We start from the raw sequence: 22,871 nt of genomic DNA, 5'->3' as shown, positions 1-22,871 counted from the left end.
GACATCTGGGCTGTGTTGTCTCTCTGCCCTGATTTTTTTCTGGGCTTGATATGTATTTCAGAGCTCCACTTTCCTGGCCTTTATTTCTTCTCTGTTTTCAGTCAGGCATCTCTACTGCCTGCAATTGCAGTTCAGATCTTGCATTTTGGAGGTGAGAGTATTCAAGCTGAATTTGTGGGTTTCCATGTTCTTAAGTAGAGAAGGCCATCAAACCCATATCTTATGTCCTGGATGAATTCTCTAATGTTTAATACCTCTCATACAATTTGATGTTTGTTATTTATTGCATTTTAAAAAAATACCTTGATCCCTGCACAATTTTGTAAGTATAATACTGGTGTCTACCTCCAAAGAAAGGTATGGGTAATGGTTTTGGCCACTCCACCCTCAGTTTACAGGTTATTTTTAATCCTATCCAGAGATTTGTAACTCTTTTCCAATCATGGGACAGGGAAACCAAGCCTATAACTATGTTCCAAATATCACTCCTGAAACCTAAAATTAAATATTGCTAAATATTTGCCCACATGTTTTGCCTAGTTTTTAACACTGACATTGACCTTTTCTTTAAATTAGTTTTCTCTTGTCCTCATAGTTACTCCAGATAAAAACAGCCATAAGGACATTAAGGAGAGTTTTCACTCACAACTGGAATATAGCCTATTTGTGCTATCTTGATGTTGAGGAAATAATAGTTACAGTAGGCTTTCTTTTCAGCCACGAGTGAAAAATACCACCCCCAAATGCAGACTGAGCCATGTGGCATTATTGCTCGGGACCAGTAGATGGCAACCATCCATTGCAGTGTCAAAGTGAGAATTGTTCAGGTAGGGGATTTATTAGGTGACAGCTTGAGCAGCAAAGCTCTGCTACTCCACACGAGGAGAAAGCAGAACTTGTATTTTTTTATTTTTTCTTATACCTCTCCCTTTTGGAAGGGAGGAGTGAGTTGCCCTTTTACCTACTCAGTTTTGACAAATTATAATTTTGTCAATTCATTTGACTAAAATATCTTATGGCAGCTCCTTACTGCTAATATCAGTCAAAAAAGGAACAAGACAATGGAAAAAAAATCCAAAGCAATCAGACTGCCTTAGCTTCCACAGGAATAGCCTCAAGTTCTTATCATTATTAATTAGATTCCTTATTACTTTAGGTGGAAGCAGTTAGAACTGAGTAACAATGAATCTGGAATCGGAAGTAGACTTCCCTCTAGGAATTGACTGAGGCTATTGACATGCCAGTTAATTAATTCTGGTTATATGAGGGGCCTTACAGAAATTTTTTTTACATGATCAAGTTTAAAGAAATTCTATTTTTTTTTTCCTACAACATTAGATTAAAAGTTATTAATTTCTAGAAGCAAGTACAGTAAAGGCTTGAAAAAATCCCCTCCAAGAACCTTGCATTTACACTTCAGAACAGAAGTTCCTTCATTAAAACAGGAGACGAGTTAAAGAAATGTACCTATAGCCTTACTAGAAGGATATTTAACTACTTGTAGTCATATGAAATTTTCCTTTAGCGTTGATTTAACCATATTTTGTGCCTTTGTTTTCAATAAGGAGTGGTATACATAATACATGTATTGATGCACACAAAAGTAGAGTGTCAGTAGTGCAGGAAAAAAAACCAGACCTTTGGACCCCTGAAGGATTCCAGCCTCACTTTACAGTGTCATTTGCAATTTAAAGAAGAATACACTACAAATAAGCCAGGCAAGAAGAGCACTGTCACTTAGTAAAAACAAACCAAAATACTCTGCATTACTGGGATGCCTCTCTCCAAGTTCTCAAGCACTTTGCAAACCATTAACTTGAAATGTGTTAATTTGCATCCTTGCAGTACAAGGTGTATGTTTACTCTCAGAACTCACACCTTTGCTGGGAAAGCTTAAAAAACCTGCTTGGCAGATAAGTTTTCACTTTTGTTACAGCTAGCCCTTGATCTGCTGTGAACTTCCATAAGGGCCTTTGAAATTAGGAGAAAAGCAGCTGGCATCCATTTCCTAGTGAATACTAGAGGGGTGATATTAGGAGTAGCTTCTGTAATCCTTTATGAAACCCATAAACTTTTCTCATTATTTCCTTAATCTAATCATAACATTTATACTCTAACCTCCACTACTTTTTAATTAAATTTGAGGGTTTTTTTTCTTCTTTATAGAATTTAAAGTCCTTCAACCTGATGATAAAATTTGAGGAACTTTATTTAGCTTAGCACGAGAAATTATGCGATTTCCAGTTACCCTGGACTCTTGTTGCAGAGAACTGCAAAGCTAGTTAGATTTATTTATTTATTTATTTATTTATTTATTTATTTTATTTATTTTTTTTTTACAAAAAGGCAAAGAAAGAGAAGTCTAAATGATTCACAAGAAATTTTTAGAGAAACAATAGAAATATTGCTCTATTCATAGTCATGCTTTTTTTAGCTCAAATGTTTGGAAAGGACAAGATAGTTTTAAAGATTCAAGGTCTGTGGCTGCCATGAAGGGCAGAGAAAGGTCTCACCTCTAGTACTTATCACAACAGAAGTTTACAAGAGACCTCCAAGGACAGTAAATCTCCAGAAAATTTTAGTTCATGTTCAACGGAATCCGTGTGGAAGTTTCTTTCCACTCAATACTTCATACACATCACAGGACACAAAATACACCCTCATGCACTGTAATAATCATATTTATAGCAGAACCTGCCTCAAGGTCTGGAATTTTATGTGTTAGATATCTAACTAAGGGTCAGGGGTGTCTTAAAAACTTGTGTTGTGTTTCTGTTATGTGTGCGTTGAAATGGGTGTACAATGAGCTGTGACAAAGAGCTCTGAAGATTGTGGTCTGGTAGGAGTGTGCACACCTTAAGTACAAGAGTAAAAACGCCTGGAAAAATTTAACTGTAGCCTTTTCATGCTTCTCCTCCTGCACTTCTTAAAACTGGAAAAAAGCCCCTATTGACCCTTACTACTGTGCAGGAAAAGAGTCTCTACATTGTTTTTAGCAAAACATTTTTGTTTCTTTGATCAAGACGCTGGAAATGTTCCTTGTTGAGCAAAGCCTTAGCATGTTGGCCAGCAGACTTGTTTGTTTGAAGATGTTATGGTGAAGAATGAAAATATGATTGAGCACTGAAGTGAGTGCTTGAACATTGACTTTTAAGCAAAGAATAAAGTACAGATTTGCATGGGTATTTTGCTTACCTGATCCTTATTTCAGATGCTGTTTAAAGCATGATTTAAAGGGGATATAACCAGGATCACAGTCCAGTAATATGCTGAGTGATTTTGAGGTGGTGCTAGATACTATCCACTATCATTGCTTGCAATGAGATTCAGGAATAATCAACTCGGTGTAATAAATTACCAAGATAAGATGGGCAATGAAAGAATGTGAAATGTGGAAGATAAGTTTGTGATTCTCAACAGTTCAGTGTGACTTTTGTAATTATTAACTGAGCCTTAAAGCCTCAGGTTGTCCTTATTCAAATGCCTTAATCCTTTTTCAGATTCTCTGCTTAGAGCATCTCCTCACATTTCCACAATGAGGGAAAGGAAGACAACAGATCCACTCCATTCGACAAATGCACTTCATTCATCCACAGGTCTGAGCCAAGGGAAGGAGAAGCTAAGACTGAAACAAGAAGTTGGTCTCATTAGCGGCGTGTCATTAATTGCAGGCACCATGATAGGCTCGGGGATCTTTATGTCCCCTGAGTGGGTACTGCATCACATGGGGAACCCTGCCAGCAGCCTGCTGCTCTGGGCAGCATGTGGTCTCCTGGCCATGTTCGGAGCCTTGTCGTACGCTGAGCTTGGAACAATAATCAAAGAGTCTGGAGGAGAATATATTTACATTTTGAGGATTTTTGGTTCTTTTCCCGCTTTCCTTTTCGCCTACACTTCTGTCATCCTGGTGAGACCAGCTGGTTTGGCAGCTGTCTGTCTGAGCTTTGCTGAGTACGCCATCGCGCCCTTCTACCCAGGATGCTCATCTCCGCAGGTAGCCATCAAATGTACAGCTGCTGCCTGCATCCTGATCTTGACTGTCATCAACTGTCTCAACGTGAGGCTGGCGACATCTGTCATGAACATTTTTACAGCTGCCAAACTCCTGGCTTTGTTTGTGATCGTGGTGGGTGGGTTGGTGCTGCTTGCCAAGGGGCAAACTCAGAGTTTCCAGAATGGTTTTCAAGGCACGACTGCAGGTATTGGAACAGTTGGAGTGGCATTTTACCAGGGACTCTGGTCCTATGATGGCTGGAACAACCTAAATTATGTAACTGAGGAGCTGAAGAAGCCTGAGGTGAGTGAATGAGTGAGCAAGCATGCTGGGTTTTACTAACTCAATCCCGCTGTTAATATGTTTGATTCTATCTGTGATTGTGTTAAGAGTGGTAATCAAGGGATTTACAGTGAGGGTGTGAGACACTGACACAAGAGATATTGTGGATGCCCCATCCCCAGAAGTGTTCAAAGCCAGGTTGTGTGGGGCTTTGAGCAGCCTGGTGTAGTGGAAGGAACCCCTGCTCATTGCATGGAGGTTAGAACTACATAATCTTTAAAGTCCCTTCCAATCCAAACCATCATGTGATCCTATGAAAGTCCTAAAATAACCCATTGGCTGGAAATAAATTATTGGGCAGCACTTGGATGCTTTGGGGATGAAGTTTTGTCTTCATGTTTACAGGATCTCACTGTAGACATCTAGATTTATTCAGAAAAGCACTCACTACTAAAATCCATAAAGGCTTCTTAACACCATGTATTTCCTTAAAGATTTGATCCATAATCTATGCTTTAGAAAATTACTTTATCTTTCCCTGTTGCATCAAGGGGAAACTTCAGAGCAAGCCAAGCCTCACTGGAAAGGGAATCTAACTCTGTGAATGATCCCTGTCTTTAAACATCATACATTTTGGCATTGTGCAGTCCATGCTATGGGCACTGAAGTAGCTCACCTGCATCTCACATCAGCCTTCTCTGTGCCATATTACCACTTTTCCCAGATCAAGCACTGCAACAGTGAACAGTGAACTCTTATTTTGCAAGGGTTGTATGAGTGCAGAATTTATAGAGTGTGCTTCTACCAGCACACAAGATCCTACAGATTAAATGAAAATACACAGTTAAATATTAACCTAAATGGCAGCAAAGATCCCAGGGCCACTCTCTCCCACATTATCATGAGCACTGATATTCAGGCCATTCCAGAGTGGTGGCACCACCATTAGGAATTGCTGTATTTTGTCCTGTGTTGAGAATGGGGAACGCAGAAATAGATAGTTCAGGTTCTTAGACACGTACAGTTGCCATTTCCTGGTATTTTCAGTTGCATAAGACACTGTTGATTTTATTGAATCTTAAAATGATCCTGTAGTGTTCTAAGACACAATCCTGCCACTAAGAAAAAAATATTTCCTTCCTACAGCAAATTCCCTTTGAGATTTTGAGATCAACCCCCTGTTTTGATTTAAACTGTGGAGTAGTTAAACGTGATGCAGCACATACTGAAACTTTGTTCATGGCAATGAGGTATTTATGGGAAGATGCAGCACACCAGGAGACATAACACACTGATAACAAATAAATAAATCAATACTAAAATAATCAAGAAATATGCAAAAGGCATCTTGGGCAGCTACAACCCAAAATCTCTTTAATGAGATTTGGTGGGTTCTTTTTATTTATTTTGTTTGGTTGGTTGTGGGGTTTTTTAGACTAACTTTGGAACTGTACAAGCCTGGTGTGAAAACTGCTATGGGAATCTGGATCTATGTCTCGTTCTGAGGAAAAGCTTAGGGAGTGGAGGAATTTGAATGAGAGATGTGGGTGGTGGCAAAAACAAAACAAACAAAAAAAGCACAGTGCATGCATAAATGTGCTGCACCTAACCCTGCTGTCGTCCCTTTTGCAGGTGACCCTTCCCAGAGCTCTGATGATTGCCATTCCTTTGGTTACATGCCTGTATTTGCTGGTGAACGTGAGCTACTTGGCAGCCATGACTCCCTCTGAGCTGCTGTCTTCAGGAGCTGTGGCTGTCACCTGGGGGTGAGCTCTGCGTGGGGCAGCACGGGCAGTGCAGCCCTGAGAAACACTGGGTCTCTGCTGGGTCTCAGGAGATTTGAATGTTATTCCCAGAGGAAATGGCAGGAGGACCTGTCAGGCTATGTTACAGAGAAGAAGAGGGTGACAAAGATGCTCAGAGGGCTTCAAGGAGACCTTGTAGCACCTTCCAGTGCCTAAAGGGGCTGCAGGAGAGCTGGAAAGGAAACTTTTATTTTTGTAGAAGTAGGACAAGCAGGAATTGCTTCAAATTGAAAGAGAGTAGGTTTAGCTTTGACATAAGTAAGAAATTCTTTACTGTGAGGGTAGTGAGGCACTGGCACAGGTTGCCCAGAGATGTGCAAGCCTCATCCCTGGAGACTTTCAGGGTTGTGTTGGAGAGGGCTTTGAGCAACCTGGTCTAGTGGATGGTGTTCCTGCCCATGGCAGGGGCTTGGAAGAGAATGTTCTTCAAGGTCTGTTCCAAACTGTTCTATCATTCTACAATTCTGTGAGGCCAGGGCTGACCAGCTCCATCTGGCCATGGAATCCAAGGTGCATCTAGGCTGCCCTTACTCCCTGTTCCCTTTATTTACACTGGGAACCTGTAGCTCCCCCCAGCTCATGTTTTACCTCATGGAAAGTGTTCATAAAGGAGAAATGAAGATCACACCAGGACCATCTGCCCACAGGCACTGGGAATGCAGTGAGAGTACATATCCAGCCTTGGGGACTGAGAAATTACCCACATTTTAGATATTTCCAGGGAAATGGACAGGGCAATGTGCTGCCCTGCAAATGCAGAAGCAGTGGGTTGGGAGTGAGACAGGAGTCAGCTGGGTGAATCCTGTCCAATTGGCACCTGGGATTTAGAGCAGACCAGAGTCTTTTGTGTCAGTTTCTCCATCTGTGAGGAAACGGAAAATGGCAAAACACCTTTGAGAGGTGTTATATGCAGGTTGGGTAGCCTTTGGTAACTGTAACTCCAATTGGCTTGTTTTTCCAGAGCTGCACAGAAACAATTCCTACCTCACATCAACATGAATATTCTGTGAGATTAAACAGTTTCTGTGCAAAACAAGGAATTTAGGAAGAGAAGGAAGGGGCCATCATGAGAGGTTTAGACACCATCAGTGATCCTCCACCAGAGCATCCAGCCTTAGTCTAAATATTCCCAAAGACACAGAATCCCTGATAGCCCTAAATGAGTTGTCTGGCAGAAATGATGAAACGGTGTATCCACAGATTATGTACTGCTCATCCTCTTCCTAAAAATTCAGCAGCAGCTTTGCTTCTGTGAGCATTTCACAAATCTCCCATTTGAAGATCTGACTGAGCTCTTGCTGGATGTGTTCTCGAATAGCCTTTCACATCATTATGAGTAGGAGCTTTTAAAGGTCTAGAGCTTTTTTTGAGCATGTCACAAAGCCTCACTAAGCTGCATTGTCATGGACTTTCCCTGCACTTCCTTTCCCATCATTCCTAATTAACAAGTTATTCGTGAGCTTCCTCCTTTGTAACACATCTCATTTTCCTGCCTGATTAACCTTTTCACCCAAGAGTGCAATTCAGGAAGAAATATTGAACTAGTGACAGGAAAGCTGGGCACTCAAAGCTGGGGAACAGGTAGGGAGCCAGTCTGAGGAGAGGGTGAAGGTTGTGGCTCACAAGCAAGAGATTGCAGCTGCTCAGGCCATTAAGAAAGAATGGGAGGAGTATAAAGAGGCCAGAGGAGGACTTGTCACATTTAAATGCATTTATTCCCTATATAAGAGGAATACTGCCGAAAGAAACATTGTTCAGTGGTAAGTGGTGCAGCCACAAAAGGAGGTCAGGAAACTCTTCCCAGCGTTTCTTTGATGACAGTGATTTAACTGCAACCACAGGTTTCAGTTTGCTTGTAAATAAAGTGGTCTAAAAAACATTTGACTTTCGGATTTTTGCCAATTAGATAAAAAGTGTTTGTGTATGTGATAATTACCCCAAACACCAGCATTTATTACTCGATTAATACTGTTAATGCTGCTTCACTTTTAGGTGAGAAAATTATCATTCCTTCCAGATATTTACCTTGAACTCTGCAACTCTGCTACTTTTTCTGTTAAGGAGAAAGCGAACCAGAAATGTCTGAACTTGTAGAACCAAACATCTGGAATTCAAGTAATTGCTTTAGCTTAAGTCTGGTTCACAGAAGAGCAGTAATAGGTGCATGTGGAATTAAAGGGTTAAAATCCTATGCTTATTCAGGAAGAGGTTGTAATGCAGAATATTTCTTCCAGTGTGATGGGAAAAGGTTTTCTGTGATTTCCAAGCTAATATTATCGATTGTGATAGCAGTATCTTCAGGTGTTTTGCCACAGCATCAGCACACAAAAAAGGTGGTTTTGCCTGTTGTGACAGCTTTGTACACCATTGCAGTGTGGACAGAATATATATAGCAGGAAGAAAAGCTGACAGACAAGACAAACTTACCAGCCACTAAATGTTACAGGAATTGCAAAGACACTTTAAATCATTAGAAAGACTTTGGAAAAAAAAAATCAGTATAATACAGAAATAACAGAGGGATGAAACCTGTCTGGTTCTACAGTGAGTATTCAATACATCTGTGAACTGCATCTGATGCTGTGAACTCTCTCCCACCTCAGGGACAAAGTCCTGGGCAGCTGGGCATGGCTCATCTCGCTGTCGGTGGCCCTGTCTACGTTTGGTTCCTCCAACGGCACGTTCTTCAGCGGCGGCCGCGTGTGCTACATCGCTGCCAGGGAGGGCCATATGGTGAGCACAGAGAAAGGGCTCTGCCTGCTTTGAGCAACTTCACCTCCCTGTGACACTGAGGCAGAGAGGAAAACACTGTGTGTGTTCAACTGGCAGAGTGATAGCCCTTCAAGGGGTTTGTTCATTGCTCAAGGACTTTAATCCCCATCTCTTTCAGCTGTAAGGTGTATGCTGTTTCTGGGCTTTCTTCTTCAGTCAGGTGCTTTCAAAAAGACACATATTTACATCTGGTCTGACTTTTAAGAACAGCTCTGAAATGAACCACTCAAATATTGCTGCACCAGACACAGGCTGTGGGGTGTCCATATATCTGCATGGGAAGGGAACCTGGCCATGCTTGTGGGTAGTCAGGCACCTTTGCTCACCCTGGGAAGGTAGCCCAGCACCAGCCAGCTGCCTTTGCATGTTATACTGACTACACAGGTTGGTCTCAGGGGTGTTCCAGCCTTCTCATGGGTAGTCCAGCTTAGATGCAGCACAGGATATCTCTGCTCTTCATAGCAATTACAAGGTGACACCAAACCTTACATCTCTCCTAGTTTGGGTTTATCATTGGCTTTGTAGGTAGGCCAACCAGTGGAGGTCAGGCTGTTGCAACTCTCTCCTCTCTGGTCCAACCACTAAGTCCAGCATGTATTCCCAGTAGCCACACACACCCAGACACAGGTAGGAAACATATTTATGTACACACATACATAGATGTAGAGCTGTATGTATACATACAGATACAGCAGGGAGCATAGAGCTGCACGTACAGACATACCTGGGGCTCACACAAACACCAGCACTAAAAACACCAAGGACCTTTCATTCCCTCTCTGGCTGATCAGGGGTCTATTAGTGAGCAATACACAGAGAAACATATGTACAGTGTGTGTCCCTCCAGCAGCTGGGCTCAGATACTCAGATGCCAGTCTCTCCAGTTGCTGGTACCTGGGCATACAAGCCCCCAAGGTTGCTACCACATCCCAGCTGCTGATACAGCCCCCCTCACTCACAGCTACACCTCCACACACACTCTCCACAAGGAGGAGAAAAAAGGCTGAGCTGCATTTGTCCTCTGTTTTCAGCAGGCCTCTTGTGTTCCTCCTGAATCTCTCTGCGTTTTTTGGTCCTTCCCACCCACAATATCTGGCATTTCTGTCCTCAGGTGTGAAGGCACTGAAACAGGTTGCATGAGAGGTTGTGGATGCCCAATTCCTCGAAGTTCAAGGCCAGGCTTGATGGGGCTCTGAGCAGCCTGATCTAGTGAAAGGTGTCCATGCCTACAGCAGGGATGTTGGAACTAGATGAACTTCAAGGTCCCTTCCAATCCAAATCATTCTATGAATCTATGGTTCCACATCAGCTCTGCTCCTGGTACATAGCTGGGAATCTTTTATGCATGTGAATGATCAGGTTGGTGGAAATGACCAGACTGGTGGTTGCTGGTTTTGGTGGTTCCTGGTTTCAGTGCTTACTGGTTCTTCAACTTCTCTCTCTCAGGACAGTTCTGCTCTATCGTGGCAAGCTCTGTGCTAAGTACACAGGTGGTCTGAATCTGACCATACCAGACTATGAGCTGAATGCTTGTGCCATTTCTCAGACACTCATCTCTAGCAAAAGTCCTTGCATGATATTTTGGATGGGAATTAAAAAATAAAATAAAATAAATTTTAAAAAGCAGCCTTTATCATTAAACTTTCCTAATGAAACGAACATTAAGGAGGCTACTAATCCTGAAACAAATCCTGGTTTAATTTGTATTTACATAAATGTTTCAGGAGCAGTCCTTGGCTCATTTTCCAGTCATTCCAAGAGGAGTCAAGTCCCAGAGGGATGTGACAGAGGGCAGAAGAGTGGGTCCATGGCAAAAGGTCCTGATGGTGGCCAGGAAAGCTCTAATTTGACTCATTCTGTCACATCAGTTGTTTGAAAACCTCATTTTGCTTGCTCAAACTGGGCATATTTGATATGAAACCAGTGAGACACAATGAAAATACCCTTGAAGGAATTTTCTGTATTTACAGAAGTTGGTCTGGTTTTATATGGTGCTTATTTGTCGATTATGAGTGGCTCTGGCTGCAGGCAAAGCTCCCCCCAGCAGCTGAGAGGGATGAGTAAGGACCTGTGAGTCCATGATAGGATGATGCAGTGCTTTGCTTTGTTTTTCAGCCAGACATTCTGTCCATGGCTCACGTGCGATGCCTCACGCCCTCCCCTGCTCTGCTCTTTACATCTGCAATGTCTTTGATAATGATAGTATCAGGAAACTTCACCAGTATTGTCAACTTTTTCAGGTATGTGTGTCCAGGGTTTCTGTTTACATCCCCTGTACTCCTGGGTTTTACATTGTTTATAAGTATTTTCTTGCATTATCTTTTTGAGCCTGGGCTATTGCTTTCTAACCAGTACTGGGGAGAGGAGCAGGGAAGAAAAAAAAAAAGAGATTGGTACCAGCACCTTTGCAATGCATGAATGCTCCTGTCACTAGAGACTTAACTGAATATGATTCATCCCCATTGAATCAGTAATCTTCAGATAATTCTAAAGTTCCCGTTGTTTGTGCTAGAAAGGAAATTAAAGGAAGAAATACTAAATTTATATAAATATTCACCTTTTTAACTGGAGATGTGAACATCTGGGATCTGCAAGGCAGGACTGACATTGCTGGATGATCTCACCCCAAGTTTAATGCTGTCTAATGTTTTTATTTTCTTCGAGTTTTATGGCATGGTTTTTCTATGGAATGACTATTTCTGGGCTCCTGTATTTAAAAATCAAGAAACCAGAACTGCCAAGATCTTACAAGGTAAAGCAATAACATAAACCCCTCAAATATTTTCCTATATTGTTCAAACGACTAAGAGAACATTTAGAGAAAAGAATGAGCACTGCTGGCTTACAGATTTAATGTGGTTGTCCTTCCTTTTTAATTTCAAGTTTTATGTCAGCAAAGCCAACAAGAGGCGAGATAGTGTGAACACACAGGAATAATCAAGGTTGAATTCTCTGTTTTGATAAGCTAATAATGCCCTGCCTCCTCACTATGAAAATATATCTACCACATCCTCTTTTTTTCTAGAAGATTTAAGTGGTAAATGAAGGATGATTCTGATCAACACTGTAATTACCTGTTTGTGCTTGCAGACTTTGGGCAAACTCCTTGGAGGGTAGCCCAGGTGTAGGTAAGCCCTTGCAGAAGAAAAAAATAATTTAGGTGGGGGTGCCCCAAGTTCTTGAGATGGCATGAGAACAGGTTTGTTCCTCACAAAATAGATAAAAGGAAGGAAATTAGGAGCAGTGTTCTTCCCCTGATGCCATGAGTGAGCTGATCTGCAATGCTCCCTCAGTGACTGAGGATTATTAATGAATGCACAAGCCACCCTCCTTTGAGGAATGGTGGCTTCAAATTAAAGTTTAAATGCTTTCTGACCAGGCTTACAGAAATTGCCTCTGAGGTTGCCTGTCCACCTGTCTGTCAACACACAGATAAAACTTTTTGTGCAAGGGTGCTAAGGTACAGTTGATTGGAATACAATTGCTCTGTGTCTTGTCTACAGCTTGGCTTTTACATACAAGGTAGCAGGGAGAGCAAGAACAGACCTGGCACTAAACCCAGAAATTTGCATCTTCAGGTCTAGGAGGGCAGGAAAGACCAGGGCTTAAGGTGTGAGTGTGATGTGGTGGTGCAGCTCTTGCAGGGATGTTCAACCTTGGAGTGGGGGTAGGCTGGAAAACGGTGATGCCTGGATTAATTGGATTAATTTCTAGGTAATACTTTAGGTTGCAGAAAGGTTTCATGTAAAAAGCCTTCTGCAGAAGTTCCAGGATTGTCCAGACACACAGACATCCAGAATTCCATGACTCCTTATGCTGATGTTTTGCTTTCACAGGTCCCAATTATCATCCCCATAATTGTGCTGATGGCAGCTGTGTACCTGGTGTTAGCTCCCATCATTGATCAACCCCAAATAGAGATCCTCTACATCGTCCTGTTCATTTTCAGTGGCCTCATTTTTTATTTCCCACTGGTTCACTTTAAGTACCACCCTCGCTTCTTACAGACAGTCACTTTACACCTCCAGTTGTTGCTGGAAGTTGCTCCAACTACCAGGGATGCAAACTGAGATAACATCCTCCCTTCATGTGGCTGCCTGCACCTCGTGGTTTATCCCAGCACCTTGGTTTTCAAGGCTCAGGAAATATTCTTCTGTAAAGGGCAATGAGTAGAATGCAAGTGATACTAAGTGTCCAGGTGAGATGGACTACAGCTGTGACTCCTCATGTTTCCCTAAAATTCTGGGGGTATGTTTTTCTCCTTTTCAACTCTGCCTTGGTATTACATATAGATTCCAAAGGAATATGTGCTTTTGTATTTTTTGTCACAAAAAAGGGCTGTATCTCGGATTTTATCTCATATTTCAAGATAAAAGTCAGCAAAAGATAGACAATGAAATGTTATTTCTATAGCAGGCTGGGTCCCATAGCCATTCCTGACAATGCCTTTAATTATTTACACCTAGTTCTGCCCATTGTGACTGCAGAACTTCTTAAATCAATGAAGCAAGGGCCCACCAAGAAATAAACCCTTCTTCACTCAGGCATTCATTCTGGGAAGCTTATGCTTCTTCCAGTTCCAGGTGCAACAGTCCTTTCTCTGTCTCAGAAATCATCCCTCATCTCTCACAGAAAACCCTCTGACATGAGAGAAGTGCTTTAAAGCTCTGTCAGTTTACTCAGTTGAGAATATACTTGTCATCTGGGATCCATCCATTCATGATGAGGACACAAGCAGCATCACTCAAGTACCAGCATTCACTCATGTGCTTCCTGTGATCCCCCTGAAGACAAATAACTTATTTTTTGACAAAGTCAGGGAAAAAAAAAAAAAAACAAAAAACCAAAAAACCCCTAGAGCATATGTGCCAGCAAGATCCTCTGATTAGGAATTAAAAAAAAACACATACTGGTTACATTAGGAGAGGTGCAGCCAGCAGAGCAAGGAAACAGTCTCTCTTTGGATTTAACACCTGAAACCATGCATCCAGTGTTGGGCCCTGCTGTTCAAGCTGGAGGTGTGCAGACAACCTGGGCCCTTCCTTGTGATGGCAACTCAGAGCTATGGTCACAAGCTGTGGCTTCAGATGGTCAGGCTGGAGGAAATGTGCCCCATGAGGGCAGTGCAGCCTCAGAGCAGTGTGCAGAAAAGGGCTGAGGTTTCAGTTCTCTTGCATTTTCTACCACAGCCATTTCCACCAATTTCTATGATTCCAAAGGCACAGCACTAAAGTCACAGGCTGTGCTCTCACCCACACCTAACACACTGAAGTCGCTCTTGTTTCCCATTATCCTGAGGTGCAACTGTTTTTTTCCTGCTCTGGGGGAAGGAGAGATATAGAAGCTGTTTTCTTCACATTTTTCCAGATGATTTCAGGATGATACCTGTCCTGTCATAGACTAGAAATGTCTAGGAGTTAGTCCCTAAAATCCCTTGTTAAAGTACTGGAAATTAACTTTCTGTCAGCATTCTTCTATAGAATCTGCTGCAATCCTGATACCTTTTACCTAACCTGCTATGATCCTACAACAGGTCATTGATCCTCCAGACCTCTTCCAGCCCATCTCAGAGCTGTGGATATGATTACAATCTCCTTCTGCAATGTCACCCCTTCTGTTCCTCTGAGTGGTGATACAGCAGCTACAGGGATGCACCAACAGTCTGTTTTTCCAAGTGTATGATAATGGATAGGCCAGATGCCACTCATCCAAATCCTTAGCTTAAGCAGTGTTTAGGAGGATTTCCTTCCACAGATTTTTACTGGAGTTGCCAACAAAGGCCAATGAGGGAGCAAATTTTCCTCCTGAATCCCTTGACAACATAAAATTCTTGGGATGTGTCTCTTAAAGGAAAGGATGTTCTTAAAAGGACTGATGATGTTAGCAGCTCTAGGTTACCTTCCTCCCACTGCCCCTGGCTTTTCATCTGATGTCAGGGAAGCTTCTTAAAGGAGCTGCATCTCAACTACTTACCTAAAAAATAGAATAATAATTTCTTTTATTATAATTTTTTTGAAACAATCTTTTTTCTACCTATTTATGAAGCCTATCACACAGGGCTGTGCTCTAATAAAGAACATGAAAAGACTTAGCACTTTTAATAAATAGCCTTTATATGTTACTAGTTTGTGTATGGATATAGGAGAACTGGAAAGCTGGAATTATCATACTTTGCACCAATCTCATTTTCTATAGGTATTATTGTAACAAGATGTTCTTTTTCATTTATGTTGTCTGGGATTTGCAGGTGTTTATAATGCCAAAACAAGATGCCGAAAGCTCAGAGAATTGCAAGATAATTACAATAAAATGGGCATTACAATGAAGTGAGTTAATGTGTCTGTTTCTGTTTTTCATCCAAGAAAAACAATTCCATAGAAATTCTACTGCATGATCATAAACAATCAGCATCAAGCTTATCTCTCCTTGGTCAGAAGGTTTAACAACATGCGTGGGTGTTTATATGTGCGTACACTCATTTTTCAAAATGATTGCTTATCTATTCAACCTCAGGATATGTAAATTGGAATATCTTTTTCCTTCATGAGACATTTACAATAGAAGTGCCAGGAAGAGGCAACACATCCTTACCATTTATTCCTGCAGCACAGTTGCAATGTGACAATGGACAGATCTCTGTACCTGCAGCTTGTACAGGTTATACTACAAGATCTTATTGGTCCTGCCTGTTTCCAAAGCTCCAGGTCTCTGTGACCTGTGCTTAGACCCTTTCTTCAAGGGCTCAGAGGAAAAATGGACTATCAGCATTGACCTCAAGATAATTGTAAGATCTCTACTTCACCTCAAGACCCTGAGCATAATTGAGTCCCATCTTTCAGCTGGCAACCTGCAACAACCAGCTGGGAGTTTTACCCTGGTGCACAAAGCTGAATTCTTGGCTTTTTCCTGACCTCCTCAGAAGCATCAGAGAAAGACTACACCTGGGGACAGTAAAGGACAGTCCAGTGTGTGAGAGAGCACAGAAAATCCTCCTTTGATTTTCTAGTCAGGCATGCTCATATACCCAAGTTCAAATGATTGCCATAATTTGTGACAAATTTCTGATTGGGGGTGGGGACAGAGCAGAATTCATTATGACTTTAATTTTCCTCTGTTTGAGAAACATAGTTCACCCACTTAGACTGGGTTTATCTGAACAGTTCTCAGCCAGTCAGAGGGTTTGGTGTTTAATTTCTCCGGCTCTTTGCTGGGACATAGGGAACAAAAATACTTCATTGGACTCTCAGCAGTGTTAACTTGTTCTCCAGGTCAACACACTTAGGGGATCTTCTCTCTTCAGAGATTAAATAAATACAGTCATCTCTGGGAGTCACAGACCATCCCAGTGTGGGTTGGAACTGACCTCTGCAGGTCTCTTGTCCAACTTCCTTCTTGAAGCAGGACTATTATCATGTAAAGTAGGCTACCTGTGCCTCTGCCTCTTCATGTTTTGGAAAACATTGAGGATGGAGAGTCCACCATTTCTCTGCATCATCCCTGTATAATCTTCTACTGCCAAAGTGGTTGGTTCCATCCTTTTTGTAGCTCTCTTTCATGGAGCTGTAGGTTGCTGTTATGTTGCTTCTTTTTCTTTGTGCCACTCAACAAGCCCAACTCAAGAAACTTCTTCATATAGGCAAAGTGCTCTGGATCTCTGTCTTGGGAGCTCTTTGCTGAATTCTCCCCAGTTCCTCTGATTTCCTTTTGAACTGGGAAGGGGTCAGAAAATTGAATGGAATATTCTCAGTGTGCTCTCACAGGTGTCAAGTCTACAGACACACTGACATCCCTTGGTCTGCTTAGGTACCTTTCCTAATGCAGGCCACCATGTGTAATCCTTTCAGTCAGTCATTTCTGAGAGCTTCAGCTGACTTAGTTGAAGGCAAAAGAAAACACTTAGCTTGTACAGTTGGTGCTCTTATTAGAAACTTTGTCTAGGCTGTGATAAATCCAGCACCAGGATGACTCAGTCTAGCAGTGCAGGGGGATCTACATCTTGCACTTTAGCATTTATTGGTTCATTAGTTGGATACTGTCGGGGTCTTTGTGTATGTGACTCATTCCTCATGAAGAAGTGCTTTTACTAAAAAAGGATGCACACCCACTGTCATACAATAAATGGGTGGTTTTAAGTTTGTGAACTAGCAGTGAGATTAATGGCTAGTGAAATAGCCCATCTGTTTTTAGAATCAAGCTACTATGTCATATTTGTCCTCAGAGACAGTGAACCTTATGGCTTGAGTATCTGGCAGATAAATGATCATCTTTTCCTTCTAAAGTTTGGTCATCAGTTCTTATTGTTTAATTTCATGGACTATGCCCTGGTTTCCATGCAGTGACACGATGCAACAGGGGAGCTGAGAACAGGGAAAATGAGAAGTAGCTTGAAAGAGAGTTACTGTACATGCAAGTCTTAGCTTGTCTGTCTGAATTACCTATGTAAAATCCAGACATGGGCAACACCCAAACAGCAAAGACGTGTGCCCAGAATTTTTGAAATGACAGAATAATTTTTTTTTTGCTAAGCAGTAATTGTTTTCCTTTCTGTTTGTGCATTCTGGGCCTGTTCTTCAGTTCACAATCTGTTTTTCCCACAGCATAACTGTGACATTAACAAAGTAGAGGAACAGTTCAGCCTTTTTTCATTGCTCAGTTTGTGGTTGCCAAACATCATCAACAGGTCATGATTCCTTTGAAGAGATGGCACCAGAATGCACACAGATTTCCAGCAGAAGGTACATGTTCTGGCACAAGGAGCAGCACCAGTTCCTGAATTAGGAATCCAGAGCTGTCCCCAGGATTTCTAAGGGTATTGGATCTGCTGTCCCCCTCTCTTTGCTGTGGCTTTACTCCAGGGCTCTGAGTGCTGTTTTCCACTCACATCCCACCCTGTTTAAAATTGGGCTAATGAGACTTCAGCCTGTCTGAACTGCTGTGAAACTTAGTTCATTCATATTTGCAAATAAAAGGAAGTAATCTCATCTCACTGAAGAGGAAGCAGGAGGATAAAATGATGCCAATAGTCTTCCTTCTTCCTAGGCCAAGCAGTCCCTCTTAGCTATACTTTTACAATCTATATTTAGTATGCAGAGGCTGTAGAAGGTAAGGAGGGTTTCATTCTGGCTGAAGGGCCACTCTGGTAAGTTGTACAAGCTGAGCTGCCCTTTTGGCATCCCTGGATGGCTCCCAGTCCACTGAGGCCATGTGGGCACTCTGCAGGCACAACCATGCCTCATGCACAGCAATAAAATACAGAGTGTGGATGCATTTGAGCACACCCAGGTGATGCTGCAAACTATCCCAAGTGCCAGGGACCCTGGGATCCCCAAAACCTGCAGAGAGCTGTGCCCCAGAAGCCAGACAGAAAGCTTGGAGCAGATCCTGCTGCAGGTTCCTACCAGGATTCTCACGTACCAGGCACAAGCACGACCATGGGTAAAGAACCTTATGGTGACTTTTCCTCCCCTTGGAGCTGCCTGGACTCCAGGCCACTGTGGAAGCAGAAACGGTCCTTAAAAATCCCCTGCAGTCTTCATCAGTTTCCCAAAGGGTCCTCTCACCCCATCTCCCCTAGGATCAAGCTTTCCTGCTCCCCCTGAGGGCTGTGCTGCCAGCCTGCCCAGCAAACCCCTGCCTATTTTTCCACTTTCATTTAGTTTACTTTGCACTAAAAGTAGCATTCCTCAGATTTACAGTGCAAAATACCCCTCAGACAGCACCAAAATACTTTACTCAGGAATCCTGAATATGGGCAAAGGACAGGGATTGGGGGATTTGGAATAGACATTGACCCAGATGGGAATGATGGGGAAGGCATGCACTGCTGTGGGATGAAACCTCATCTTAACGTTGTCTTTCCTCAAAAATCACAGGATCATTTAGGTAGGAAAAGACCTCTAAGATCATTGAGTCCAGCTGTTAACCCAGCATGGCCAAGCCACCACTAAACATATCCCTAAGCACCACATCTACACTTCTAAAAACCCCCTGGGGATGGTGATTCCACCACATCCCTGGGCAACCTGTTTCAATGCTTGATAACCTTTTCAGTGAATAAATATTTCCTAGTGTCTGATCTAAACCTACCTGGAGCAACCTGAGGCCATTTGCTTTCATCCTGTTGCTTGTTACTTGAAAGAAGAGATTCACACTTCATTACAACTCCTCTCAGGTAACTGTAGAGAGCAGTGAGGTCTCCCCTAAGCTCAGACAAGTTCCCATGTGCTGGGCCCAAGGCAGGTGAGAGGGTCCTGGGAGCTGAGGGGCAGGAGGTGACATTGCAGGGGACTGCGGGGCTGGCAGGTGGCAGTGGCAGTGACAGTGGCATTGACAGTGGCAGTGGCAGTGGCAGTGGCAGTGGCAGTGACAGTGGTAGTGGCAGTAGCAGGGACAGTGACAGTGACATTGACAGTGGCAGTGGCAGTGGCAGTGGCAGTGGCAGTGGCAGTGTCAGAAGGCAGGTGGCAGGTGGCAGTGGCAGTGGCAGTAGCAGTGACAGTGGCAGTGGCAGTGGCAGTGGCAGTGGCAGTGGCAGTGGAAGTGGCAGTGGCAGTGGCAGTGGCAGTGTCAGAAGGCAGGTGGCAGTGGCAGTGGCAGTGGCAGGTGGCAGTAGCAGTGACAGTGGCAGTGGTAGTGGCAGTAGCAGGGACAGTGACAGTGACAGTGGCAGTGGCCACTCACTTCCTGCTGAGGTTCTCCCAAAGCCCAGTGCAAGACACACAGGTCTCTCTGAACTCCTTCCCCCGAGGGAATTTCATCCCTGGTCACATCCCAGACTTTATGAAAACACAGCCAGATCCAGCTCTTGTCTGTCACAGGCTGGTGGGTCACGAGGAGCTGTCAAACAGTCTGACACATCTCCAGAGACAATGGACAACAAATGGGATCCAGATGTGTCCTCCAGCACAAGGCCTTGCTTTTGAAGGAATTTCCCCAGATCTTTCCCTAGATTTTGCTCTCGGGATTTCTTCCATATAATGCACACTTCAGAAAGCCAGCCACATCCTGGGATGCATCCAAAGCTGAGTGCACAGCAGGCCAGGGAGGGGATTCTGCCCTGGGGAGACCTCACCCACACTCCTGCATCCAGCTCTGGGGTCTCCAGCACAGGAAGGCCATCAACCTGTTGGAGTGAGGCCAGAAGAGGCCACTAAAATAATCAGAGGGCTGAGAGAGTTGGGGCTGTTCAGCCTGGAGAAGAGAAGGTTCCAGGGAGACTTTATAGCAACCTCCAGTACCTAAAGGGCACTGGAAGATGAGGACAAACATTTTAGCAGGGGCTTGTTGCAATGGGACAAGGGCCAATGGTTTTAAACTGAAAGAGGATCAATTCAGCTATAAGGAAGAAAGTTTTTACAATGAGATGTTGAGAAACACTGGCATGGGTTGCCCAGAGAGGTGGTGGGTGCCCTGTCCCTGGAAACATCCAAGGTCAAGCTGAACAACCTGATCTAGTCAAAGGTGTCCTGCTCATGGCAGGTGGGTTGGACTAGATGGCTTTTAAAGGTTCCTTCCAGTCCAAATCAGATTCTGATTCTGATTCTTCCTTGGCAGTACACAGCACACCCCCTGCATTTTGTGAAGAAAACAGAGCAGAGTCCTGCTGTATTGACATGAAATGAAGCTTAAAGCTCACAGAGAGCAGACAGTGGAGCCAAGAATGGAACCTGGGCTCCTTAAAGCCTCCCTGCACCAGAAATGATGATGAAACATTTATTGATTGCAATGAGGCATTGCTGCACTGAGAGGGCTGAGGCAGGAGTCCATATGGCTCAGAGTTTCAAATCCTTTGCCTCGATAATTTTCCAGCTACAAAAATGTATGTATTTTTTCTCACAGGCAGACGTTTGGCAGCAGAGTTAAGTGAACTCTAAGGGCTGTTATAACTTAGACCCATTTTTAGGAGCCCAGTGATGCATGAGAAGGAGCTCTTTCTTTACAAACTCCTAAAAGCACATACAACTACTGCATCCTGCTTTTCCATTGAGACTTACAGACAACTTCCAGCAGGATCATGGGTTAGGTTGTGGGCAGCCTAACATCAGTGCTGCGTCATCTTGTCTGTTTATTTGGTGAAATCTGATTTTCATATTTAATGCAGTAGAGAAATTCAACAGAGAATTCACTTGGGGGAAAGAAATATGTCTGGGACTTTGAGGTTGAGGAATTTAAAACAAACTCTCTTTCAATAACAGCAACCCATTAGAGCCTCTTGATTATCTATTTGAATATTTCAATTTAAAATGCTAGTTTAAAAAGTAAATAAAATATGCTTCAGTTCTGCAAATTAAATTTATCCTCAGTTAAAGTCCATTGAGAGATACCCCCAGGGTGAATTTTCCCTACATCTCATTTCTGCCCTGGAGTGTTTTCATAGCAGTCTGAGTCATCCAAAGCTCCCAAGCTGAATTAATTTCTGAATCTCATAGTTGATATCCCACAGCCAAACCACGACTGTGATTCAGAAAAGTGCTGATTAATCTGGGGCAGGAGGAAGTTGGGCACTGCTGTTTGCCCCTGCCCTTCCCCAGCCTGGCTCCCTGCAGGTCCCACATGATGCTGGCACTGGGGGAATGCAGACACTGGGCAGACTGGATGGGAAGGCACAGCAGTGGCTGAGGGTCCTGCCCATCCCTTCCCCATCCAGCAGCAGGGCAGCAGCTGCATTTTGAGCACACTTCCAGAGGCACTTTGAGCACACTTCCAGAGGCATTTTGAGCACACCTCCAGAGGCATTTTGAGCACACCTCCAGAGGCAGCAGCCAGGGCTTCTGCTTCAGCAATACCCTGTGAGCCAGACCAGCACTCCTTTGCTCCTGCTACAGATTGTCATCTGCTCCATCCTTTCCTGGACTGTCTTCTCCAGCCTGTCCAGGCCCTGCACAGAAGGCTCTCCCACACCTTGTAGCTCCTGTCTGCTGGAGCAGCACTGACCTGGGTTGGGAGGATGAGGAGGAAGAGACCCTTCCTCGCAGGGCAGGTGGGACACTCAGTGCCTCCTATGGTGACAATAGACAGTCCAAAGCCAGCGAGCTCTGCCACAGGATTTCTCCATCCTCTGCATGTCAATGAGGAGCTGGGGAGCTGCATGCACCAGCAGTGATGCCTCAGGCATCTGGAATTTTCAGCACTTTTGACTCCTCTCTTTTTCCTGTGAATTTTCAGCTGGTTTTGGGCACGAGGCAGAGGCACTGCCCCCAGACATGGAACAGAAATCCTGAGGAGACATGGCAGAGTCCTCCTGCACTCCCAGCCCCCAGATCCTGCTGTTCCTTCAGCTGGGCTTGTCTCAGGTGCAGTGAGAGTGCAAACCCAGCTGTGGCAGGGCCCTGCAGCCACTGAGAGGGTCACTGGCTGGCCCTCAGGCAGGGTGGCTCTTCTGCTGCAGTTTGGTAGATGGGCAGATGGTGCCATCAGGATGATTAACAGCACCAAGCCAGTTTGCCAAGAGCCTATTGATTTTCCAGAAGGGTGACAAATCTTCTCCTTATGTACCAACACTTAGACTGAAGTAATCTGCTTACAGCAGGAGGGAAGTCAGCTTTCAGCATTATTTAGGGAGGGCTGGGCTGCATCCAGACACACACCAATATGATCTTTCCTAAGTGCTGTTACACATTGGCTTAATAATTAATTAGAGATAAATAACATTTATGTTTTACTCTGATTTGTAGCTGAGATAGGGCAGCAGACTGAGTGCCAAGACCAGATCCTGCATTGGGTGGATGGCTTCCCAATGAGTCAGAGTGAGTAAAGATTGTCCCGGGGCTCTTTCTTTCCCCAGGGGTCTTGGTGGATGACCACATAGGGAAGCCACTGTGGTAATGACGATGTATTAATGTTTTTTCTTGACAGCCTGAGAATCTGGGGAGATCTCTGGTTAACAGAGTTTATCAGATGTGATGATTTGCCATGGACTTAAAGCAACTGGATTGTGGCCAGACATAAGCAAGGGATGCCACCTTACACTCAGGAGCACCCCTCTCTCCCCTGGGTTGGTACAACCCCTCATGTTTGGC

General features: G+C 43.6%; 1 protein-coding gene across 4 annotated transcripts; it reads left to right on the top strand.

Annotated features, from left to right (window-relative positions):
• Window positions 1-3,488: 3,488 nt before the first annotated feature.
• On the top strand, window positions 3,489-15,179 carry LOC130251638 (b(0,+)-type amino acid transporter 1-like). 4 transcript variants are annotated; one of them, XR_008840193.1, is made up of 7 exons: window positions 3,489-4,297; window positions 5,909-6,042; window positions 8,685-8,814; window positions 10,969-11,093; window positions 11,518-11,605; window positions 12,690-13,051; window positions 14,387-14,438. XR_008840193.1 is itself a non-coding variant. In XM_056488447.1 (6 exons), exons 1-6 carry the CDS (start codon window positions 3,536-3,538, stop codon window positions 14,435-14,437), a joined length of 1,290 nt encoding a protein of 429 aa, XP_056344422.1. In that variant the 5' UTR covers window positions 3,489-3,535; the 3' UTR covers window positions 14,438-15,179. The 4 variants fall into 4 exon arrangements, 3 of the variants coding, with proteins under 3 accessions (XP_056344422.1, XP_056344421.1, XP_056344420.1); XM_056488447.1 differs by lacking the exon at window positions 12,690-13,051 and having other exon boundaries at window positions 14,387-15,179; XM_056488446.1 differs by having other exon boundaries at window positions 12,861-14,755.
• Window positions 15,180-22,871: the final 7,692 nt, after the last annotated feature.

The sequence above is a fragment of the Oenanthe melanoleuca genome, chromosome 3 (assembly GCF_029582105.1).
Source record: "Oenanthe melanoleuca isolate GR-GAL-2019-014 chromosome 3, OMel1.0, whole genome shotgun sequence".
In the NCBI taxonomy this organism is placed as follows: Eukaryota; Metazoa; Chordata; class Aves; order Passeriformes; family Muscicapidae; genus Oenanthe; species Oenanthe melanoleuca.
This window is presented reverse-complemented; position numbering and strand designations above follow the sequence as displayed.

Bases quoted from the DNA above. Each gene is read 5' to 3' on its own strand.
- LOC130251638 (XM_056488445.1), top strand. From the start codon at position 3,536: ATGAGGGAAAGGAAGACAACAGATCCACTCCATTCGACAAATGCACTT. The intron at 6,043-8,684 runs GTGAGCTCTGCG...CTCCCACCTCAG, and splicing joins GCTGTGGCTGTCACCTGGGG to GGACAAAGTCCTGGGCAGCT. The intron at 11,094-11,517 runs GTATGTGTGTCC...ATTTTCTTCGAG, and splicing joins AGTATTGTCAACTTTTTCAG to TTTTATGGCATGGTTTTTCT.